This window comes from Nothoprocta perdicaria, unplaced genomic scaffold (assembly GCF_003342845.1).
Source record: "Nothoprocta perdicaria isolate Ctin4 unplaced genomic scaffold, notPer1 scaffold_29, whole genome shotgun sequence".
NCBI classification, from domain to species: Eukaryota; Metazoa; Chordata; class Aves; order Tinamiformes; family Tinamidae; genus Nothoprocta; species Nothoprocta perdicaria.
This window is the reverse complement of record NW_020455521.1, coordinates 2,220,248-2,229,474: the sequence shown is the minus strand read 5'-3', so window position 1 is coordinate 2,229,474 and position 9,227 is coordinate 2,220,248. Positions and strand designations below refer to the sequence as shown.

General features: G+C 43.7%; 1 protein-coding gene across 3 annotated transcripts in view; it reads left to right on the top strand.

Moving 5' to 3' along the window:
• Positions 1 to 8,835, top strand: part of RAPGEF2 (Rap guanine nucleotide exchange factor 2) — a 72,585-nt gene extending 63,750 nt beyond the window's left edge. For all 3 annotated transcript variants that reach the window (XM_026041611.1, XM_026041610.1, XM_026041612.1), the window contains 4 exons: positions 829 to 1,054; positions 2,589 to 3,145; positions 5,369 to 5,674; positions 7,221 to 8,835. In XM_026041611.1, coding sequence (XP_025897396.1) covers positions 829 to 1,054; positions 2,589 to 3,145; positions 5,369 to 5,674; positions 7,221 to 7,246 — 1,115 coding nt within the window. In that variant the 3' untranslated portion in view covers positions 7,247 to 8,835. The remainder of the gene's footprint in view (positions 1 to 828; positions 1,055 to 2,588; positions 3,146 to 5,368; positions 5,675 to 7,220) is intronic.
• The last annotated feature ends 392 nt before the right edge of the window (positions 8,836 to 9,227 follow it).

Below are 9,227 nucleotides of genomic sequence, written 5' to 3'. Positions count from 1 at the left end.
TGAGCAGGGGGGTTGGACTCGATGACCTCTGAGGTCCCTTCCAACCTTCGGCATTCTATGATTCTATGATTAACTGATCAAAGCATTCAATGCACCTTTTTAACACAAAAGCTGACTTTGCCCTTGTGGCATTTCATGGTTTGCAGATGTTATCTGTCTGGCAGTGCCTCTGTTGCCTCCAAATTACATAACCTGGTATGTGAGGGAATGTTCAGGTAATGCAATGGCTATAGAATATTGTCTTTTAGAATATAATCAGGAAGTCAAGCACCGCAAGGAAAACATTAAAATCTTGATTTTTTTTTTCTCACTTCACTGAAAACGCTTCAGGTGCTCTCTCAGCCAAGTTAAGCAATGAGCAGTCAGGCAGCCCACACATTTGTGCTTCTTGCTGCTATTCACGTGTGAAGTGCAGCTTTGCTGAGCAGGAGGACTGTGCAAGGGCTGTCAAGGGTTCCTTGAAGCATTAGTCTTATCCACTGCACGTGTTCCTTCCAGCCCTACTGGCAGTGTTTATTTACAGACTGTTTTTTAAATGTGAAATGAGATTTTGTATTGCAGGGATATAAATACGATGCATTTATTAATAAATTGAGGGCGGAGAGGAAGGTGGACAGCTGGAGTCTAACCAAGTATGTCATGTGGCCATGTTCTTATATCTCTTACCAAGAAACAGAACATAGAGTTTTACAAAGTTCTGTTGCTTATCCTGAAGGGCTGCTCCTGTGGTTAAAGTGCAGTCATGGTTATGGTACACGAGGGTGGCAGTGAGCCTGCCGGGCGGGCGCCCCGGGGGCTTTGGGTAACACAGTGCTCTTCCTTACACAGGCTACACCTTGGCTCCCAGTGGCACGGTGGATAACTTTTCCGACTCCGGCCACAGTGAAATTTCTTCCAGATCTAGTATTGTCAGCAACTCCTCTTTTGACTCCATGCCAGTCGCCCTGCATGATGAGAGGAGACAGAGACACTCTGTCAGCATCGTGGAGACGAACCTTGGCGTGGGCAGGATTGACAGAAGAATCATGATTGAACCAGATCAATACAGCTTAGGGTAGGAATTTTATGTGTATATTTGTATTATGCTTTCACATAGCATGCTGATGTCTTCTCTGTGTTTGTTCATATGACCTTTCCTTTTCTTTTGTGAATATTTCTTCTCCCCTCTTGAAAAACACTATGTGAATATTGAATCTTACAATAATGCTCTATTTTCTGACCAGAAAATGTTACATGCACCCCAGCGTGTCTTCAGCAGTCGCAATAAGCCTTTGCTTACTGCTCTTTATTTTCCAGGTGTGCAGTGGTGCTGTAGATTATCCTCGTCATGTGGCCAGCTAGTATTCTAGCTGAGTTAGCTGATTGTGTGCATATGTTGTCATCGAGTTGCTGAGTGAGAACAGAAATCTTGTGTTCTCAGAAAAGTGTGGCTCTAACTCGCACCTCTCCCACATGGCTCTCTTAGTCAAAAAAGTTTAAATAATTGAAAACTAAAATTCACATTAAGACTGCTGGTTTTCTGGGTAATTTTCTAGGTAATTCATTTTTATAGTAGTGAGGGAGCCAGCGCTGTCAGTTCTCCAGATCTGTAGCACTGAGCCTTGGTCTGAAAATGATTGGAGCCTCTTATCTGAAAATAATTGTAACTTAGTCTCTGCTTGCTTCTCAGAGATGATGTTTGGAAACTTCACCTCCCTGGATGGCTTTAGACTTTTAAGCCTGAGGGATGGTAGGCCTGTTCCAAAACTTCTCCAGACACTTAGAACCTGGAAATTCCAGGCACTGCAAACTCTTCTGTCAGGCGCCTTAAATGTTTGGAAGACCCAGAGCTTCTGTGTGCCTGCAAGCTACCCGGGAAATCCTGGGAGCTGCTAAGTAGAATCAACAGATAATTTTTGCTGTTGCTGTGAAGCTGATAATGTCAGGCTCATGCAGTAGCTGAGGGGGTTTGTGTTTGGTTTTGGAAGTAGCCTGTGTGTTTCTAAAARTGATTGTCTGATAAACTTCCATTCRCAGGGAATTCTTGAGAATTTGATTTCAGAGTTCCCTAAACTGAAAAGATCCAAAAAACAGAAGCCTGAACTCCCAGTTCTGAATTTCAACTACTGCCTTTTAAAACTTCATTACAACTTTTTGATATTTTTTTTTTTTTTTGCTTTGCCTGTGTCTGGAGAAGTTAAGAAGAGACCTACTGATGTGTCTGGTTACTGATAGTCTGATTACTGAAAACTCTTTTAAAAAAGAGTATTCTGCAATACCAATATACAGCATCTCAGTGCTGTTTGCTGAATGGGAAGCTTCAAAGCTGTGCTCTTACCTTGTAAACTAAATTGCCAGAAATGYTAAGCTCTATCAGAATATCTATCCAGTAGTTACTTTTTAAGATAATTGTAATGGATAGTCTTGAAATGAAAGTAYTTTATACTCAAAATGGAATTAGTCATTGATATCAATGATACTTTATGGGAATTGCATCAGAAACTTCCTCCGTTATGGTGGCTTGTCCCGCGGGTATCTTATTGTTCGTGTTTTCTGCCTGATCTCCGATCTCAACGCTGGCTTTTTCCCCCTCTTCCGTGTCGGTGCAGCTCGTACGCGCCGCTGTCGGAGAGCAGAGGCCTGTACGCCGGCGCCACGGTGCTCTCCTCGCCCAGCACGGAGGAGCTCTCGCAGGACCAGGGCGACAGAGCTTCCCTGGACGCCGCCGACAGCGGCCGCGGCAGCTGGACTTCTTGCTCGAGCGGCTCTCACGACAACATACAGACCATCCAGCACCAGAGGAGCTGGGAGACGCTGCCTTTTGGACACACTCATTTCGATAGCTCGGGCGACGGGGCCGGACTGTGGGCCTCGGGCAGCCCCATGGACCAGCTGATGTTCCCCGATCATGGCACAAAGTATGGCAGGCAAAGCCAAGGTAGGGAGGGCCTTGATCAAGCACAGTCCAGAGCGAGCTGGGCATCCTCAACAGGCTACTGGGGCGAGGACTCGGAAGGTGATACAGGTACCATAAAGCGGAGGGGTGGGAAGGATGTTTCCATGGAAGCTGAAACCAGTAGTCTAACATCCGTAACCGCGGAGGAGGCCAAGCCAGCTCCCGTGCCCGCTCATATAGCAGTCTCATCGAGTAGTACAAAGGGGCTTGGTAAGTTAAATTTCATATACCATCAAGCGTTCTGATWCATTTGTTTATAGTTCTTAGGTTTATTCTAAAAGTATTTTTCTGGTTTTATTCCTAAAGGAAACAAAAAAGCGCCTTTTGGAGTCCCTCCCAAATTTTGCTCTTTGGTAGCATATTTCCTGCTAGGGGAAATACCACTTGTTGCAATTGCATGCTAACTCCTTTGTATTTCTAGAGAGCCTGCCATACAGCAAAGAAACTAGCTCAGCTGCTGGCCAGTATTTTGAGAGGCTGATATATTTAGGCTTGTGCTTTGAAATATGAATTACTCTTCACAGCAAGGCACCATGTTCTATATTTAGATATCTCAATAAATGTGCCCTGATTTTTCAGAAGTGTTTTACTTTGTACATATGTATGACTTGTCTGGTAGTTGTGAATGTTCCTTGCTTCTGAAAATGGGGTCCCTTTGTGCTTACATACAGATATAGATACTTGTCTCTGGACAGCTAGAACTGAAAATTTTCTTAAGAAATTAGAGTTGAAATACATTTATAGCCATTTAACAAAACGAAGATCAAATAATATATAAATAACATGAAGGTGGCTCTGTTGGTGTTGAAGTTTTTTCTCATATTGTTCCTTCTCTGTTTCCCAGATGCCCTTGGGCCATTTGAGACCTCAACATTTTGCCTGTTTCATTTGTTTTATCCCCCTTTTCTCTGCCTTTCTTCAGGCTGATGTGTAGAACTGTCTGAAATTCATTCTGTGTTGGCACAGTTTAAAAAAAAAGAAGTCTGCCAGATTGAGGTCATGCTGAGACTACTCTGATAAATTGCTTTCCATTTTCTACTCAAGTATATTGCTTAGTAATGGCCCATTGCCCCAGAGCATGGGTGCAGGTCTAAATCCCTGAATGATTCAGTTCAGTTCAGGATCTCGAGATGCTGATTCATGCCAGTCTCTAGTTTTACTCTCTGATGCACTTGGTTTCCACCAGGATGTGGAACAAGGGTGCTTCCCAACCTGCCTCTCAAGGCAGTGCTTGCCACTGGTTTGCAGAGACTTCAGAGAATGACCTGCAGCCCTCTGCCTCCGTGCACTTCAGCGTGTGCTTCTTAATGTAGCCCTGCATAATGCTGCCCAGCAGAAGCCACTGCTTTTATATGGACTTTATTTTTTTTGCACTGAATGTACATGAGTCTGAGCTGAATGTATGTTAATRGTTGATGCAGTATTGAATAGAATCATTCTACAGAACTCCTTATGCACTAGAATTATTTTCAGAATTTTTGAATAAAACTCAAATTTCTTTGTGCTTCTTTGCTCAGTGAAAAGAAATTTTCCAAGAAAAAATGCTTTGATTGTATCAGATATTGCTTGGGTTTGCTAATACAAAGGCATTATTTTTAGTCACCAACCTACGTACAACTGTACAAGCTGTACAACGTACAGCTACCACCAAGTAGCTGTAGTCAATTAGGGAAGTCTTCAGTTTCAAAGTCCTAATTAATAATTTTACTTWCTCCAAAATACAGGTCCATAAGACCAATGCCTGTCCGCTGTGTCCCTGCAGATGTTTATAATTCTTAATTTATAAATTTCCTCCCTTTTTAAGTTCCCTCTGTGAGATCTCCAGAGTATGCCCAGAGTGAAGCCTTGTAAAGTCTTGATCAGGTGTAGCTAAGGCCTAACGTGATCCAAAATTTAGATGGTGATTTCTCAGTTTCCTGTGGAGGGTTTTTGTTTGTTTGTTTGTTTTCTGCAATATGTTAATGGCAAGATGGGCTTTTATGCACAAAACCCATCTTCAGAGTGAAAATRGTCGCGCATATGGGGAGATGCCAACATTCCTGGTTGTTGCACTTCCATGCACTCTTGAATCTTATCTGATGATGGTTTCTTTTGGAGTAGTGAATGTTTTATTCCGGACAAGTGACAGAACAGCTTCAGCTGCTAAGTTTGAACGTGTAATTTAGTGGATTTTGTTAGACTAATGCTTCGCTATTGGGAGAATAACTGTATACTGTGTATATTGTATATTCAGGCCTTACATGCTCTTGTACATGCTTATATGCTTTTTCTTAAAACTGCTTATCTGCTGTGCAATATCCAACTATTGTCCTTCTTAATGTTTCCTCATCCTGTGCTCTTGAGTTACTTGAAATTTCATTTTCACTGTTAATTTTTTCTTAGAGCATTTTTCCTCTTACTGTCTCTGATAATGGTGTCTTGATTTTCCTGCAGCACGAAAAGAGGGTCGGTATCGGGAACCACCCCCAACTCCTCCTGGTTATGTGGGAATACCTATTGCTGAGTTTGCTGAAGGGGTTGGTCATCCAGCCAGAAAGCCTCCAGATTACAACGTGGCCCTTCAGAGGTCCAGGATGGTGGCACGGACGTGCGAGACCCACGGGACTTCGGCTCCGCAGCAGCAGCCGCACGGCCAATCCGCTGGCAGGCTGGTGAACAARCCCCAGTGGCATAAACCAAATGAGTCAGATCCACGTCTTGCTCACTATCAGTCTCAAGGGTTTTCCACAGAGGAAGATGGTAAATTTCTTGTTGTTAGATTTTGAGAGTACTGCATGCAAAATGCTCGGTTTTCATTGGCACAAAGCACATGATAGAAATGTGTTCTGCAGCAGCAATCCTTTCCGTAATTTGAGTTCTCTTCTACCTTTCCAAGCTTTTTATATCATAGAATCATAGAATGCTTAAGGTTGGGAGGGACCTCAGAGGTCATCTAGTCCAACCCCCCTGCTCACGCAGGGTCACCTAGAGCACGTGGCACAGGGCTGCATCCAAGCGGGTTTTAAAGATCTSCAAAGAAGCAGACTCTACAGCCTTTCTGGACAGCCTGGTCCAGGGCTCTGTCACCCTCACTGTTAAGAAATGTTTTCTTAAGTTCCTGTGGAGCTTTTGGTGCCTCAGCTTGTGGCCATTTCCTCTAGTCCTATTAGTGGCCATCACTGAAAAGATGCTCACTTTTCTGAAGGAGAGGAATTTAGTTCATCTTAAATATTACGTAAAATATGAGACATAGGTCTACCTTGATCAAGCAAGCAGTTGGCTTGGGTGGCCTCTTTGGAAATGCCTAAAACCAGATCCAACCTTGGATGCCCTGAAATTTTCCRGTGCTCAAAGTACCTACTGCTTGGCACTAACTGTGCTGTTAATGGTCACCAAAAAGTATCTGGCTCTACGGAGAGTGCCTTTTTTGCTCCCCTGGGCACTGGTTGCTGTTCAGGTGTAGATGGCAGTCCCGAGGACTCTCTCTGCAGCTCCAGCTCTGTGGACACTGGGTCTTCCACGCAAGCTTTTCCACACCAGCAGCCCTGTCCCGTTGTGCCACCTCCCTGGCCGACGTGGCCAGCGCGTGTCCATGTCTGGACGCTCGGCTGCGGTGCCACACGGACTGCCTAGACCTGGTCACTGTTTCTCTGTGGAGTGCGGGTATAACTGGATTAGAGAACAGGGCTAGATGCTCAAAACTGGAGCAGGGCAGTGCCCAGATCACACGTCTGAATCTCTGATGTTTTTGTTTTGTTTGCTGGCAGAAAGGCTGCCTTTCCCCTCCTGCCTTGGTTACTAAGGCTTTAGGTGCAGGATAAACTTTGCACCTGAACATGATGAGAAAATGAGAGACCTCCATGGTAGGATTGCCTCAGACTTTAAGAAATACCCTGACACCCTGGGATTTTTTATGTTTTCTTCCCATGACTACTTGAGCTGCAATCAGATTTTACACAATCCTAATTCAAGTAAACCATTAGAAAGTTGTACTTTTTCTGGAGCTGTGTTCAGGGAAGAGCATAAGGAAGAGCTTTATTCAGCTCTTGGATGTCTAGGAGGAGCTATAGCATTCCTCAGGCTATGAGAGCCTAGCTCAGCAGTAGTGATTTATCCTTCTTTGGGAACAGCAGCAAAGAAATACTTTCAGAAAACCTGAATTGTGTAGTCATTCAGGTCATTTTAAACACATGCATAATACCAAACAATGGAAAGCATCTAAGCACAGGACAGGTACTTTCATTCAGTAGCAGTCTTGTTCTGTATGAATTAAATTATATCTTCCCCTATCCTRTTGTGTTTGCAGAAGATGAACAAGTCTCAGCTGTCTAAGACTTGGGACTTTTCTGGATCCAGAGTGAGCCACCTTAAAGGAGAGCACAAGAAGACGTCCCTAGAATAGGCGCCTTGGAACTATAGTTAAAGGATGGTGGACCCATTTGCCTCCTTCCCTGCCTTAAAGCAGCATGGGGCTTCTTCCTCTGCCCCTTCCCTCCTGCCCCTCTCCCCTTGCATGTGAAATACTGTGAAGAAATCGCCCTGGCACTTTTCGAACTGTGTTGCTTGAAATGCACAGTGCAGCAGTCTCCGAGCTACCACTGGCGCTCTCCGCCACGTCACACAGTATCATTCCAAATCCCAAGATCATCACATCAGGATGATTAACTCTGGCTGCACTTCCCAATGCTTGGAAGGGTTTAAAAAAAAAAAAAATCTTCCTTTTAGATTTTTGTCACGCTCCTAGCGCGTGCTCTCATCGGGATAACGAGGTGGGCTGGCTCTCGACTTGCATCCGGCCTTTTTACCTGCGGAGAGAGGAGCGCCCGAGGAGGTGGCTTCCTCCCCGCCGCGTGCGCACAGCACAGCGCAGCCCAGCGTGGTCACCCGCAGGGTTGGGGGGCAGCATTCCCAGCGCCCCAGAGCGCCCCCAGGCCGGGATCCGCGCAGGAGGAGACGCCGGGATCCGGCAGTAGGGCCTGGTTTGAGGGCAGCACTCCCTGCCTGCGTGCCAGCCAAGGAAGCCGGTGCCCCGCTCCACTCGGCGTGYGGCCTCCCCTTCCCAGCGAGGCGGGCCGCACCCCCACCTTTAAGTTATATATGTATTTTTTTTATTTTTATTATTGTTATTGTTATTTTTTACCTTGCAAAGTAGTCATTGAAAGGAAAAGTTAACTGGATAACGTTGCAGTGAAGGCAAGTTGGGATGTCACGGCTCGTGTCAGCTGAGAATGCTGACCTGGTAACCTCCACCTATTGACTCTGGCATTAGGGAACAAACAAGCCTTTAAAACGGTGACAAATAACAAGAAATGCCAGCCCTTGCAATGCAGAAATAGTCACAACTGTTACTGGCTTCATGGAACACTGCATGTGTAGAGAAGGCCAATGTGTAGCAACCACCTGCTCACAGCTGCTATTAACCCTATATTGACTGAAATGACCCTCCCCTCTATTTTTGTGTTGTTTTTGCACAGACTCCGGAAAAGTGAAGGCTGCCAATCCGAGTAGTACTCAAATGTGAGGAACTGCTGGTCTTGGAATTTTTTTTTTTCCATTGAACTCAGCTGATCATATTGATCAGTAGATAAACGTAAATAGCTTCAACTTTTAAAGATCAAATTGCAGTGTTTTTTCACTGTATCAAACAAATGTCAGTGCTTTATTTAATTCTCTCTCCTGTAATCATAGCTTATGTCTATTTGCTTATATATCACATTGTCAATTATGCATTTGTAATTTTACATGTAATATGCATTATTTGCCAGTTTTTATTCTCTAGGCTATGGACCTCATGTGCATATAGAAATACAAAATCCTAGCTYTATCACAAGTTGCACAAATGTTATATAAGCATTAAGTAATGGTAGACCATAGGAYTGCTAATCTCAGTTCGCTCTGTGATGTCAAGTGCAGAATGTACAATTAACTGGTGATTTCCTCATACTTTTGATACTACTTGTACCTGTATGTCTTTTAGAAAGACATTGGTGGAGTCTGTATCCCTTTTGTATTTTTAATACAATAATTGTACATATTGGTTATATTTTTGTTGAAAATGGTAGAAATGTACTATGTTTATGCTTCTACATCCAGTTTGTATGAAGCTGGAAAATAAATAAATATAACATTAATGAAGTCCATATTGATTCTTATGCATTTTACATGTTCCACATACTTGAACAAATTTATGAAAGAAAAAGAAATTCTCTGTGTATTAATATTAAAGGGACATTGCCGAGTGATGCAGGCAAAAATTGGTGTGGAGTATTTTTTTTCATCTACAGTTTATTTTTTTAATCATTTTTGAAAAATT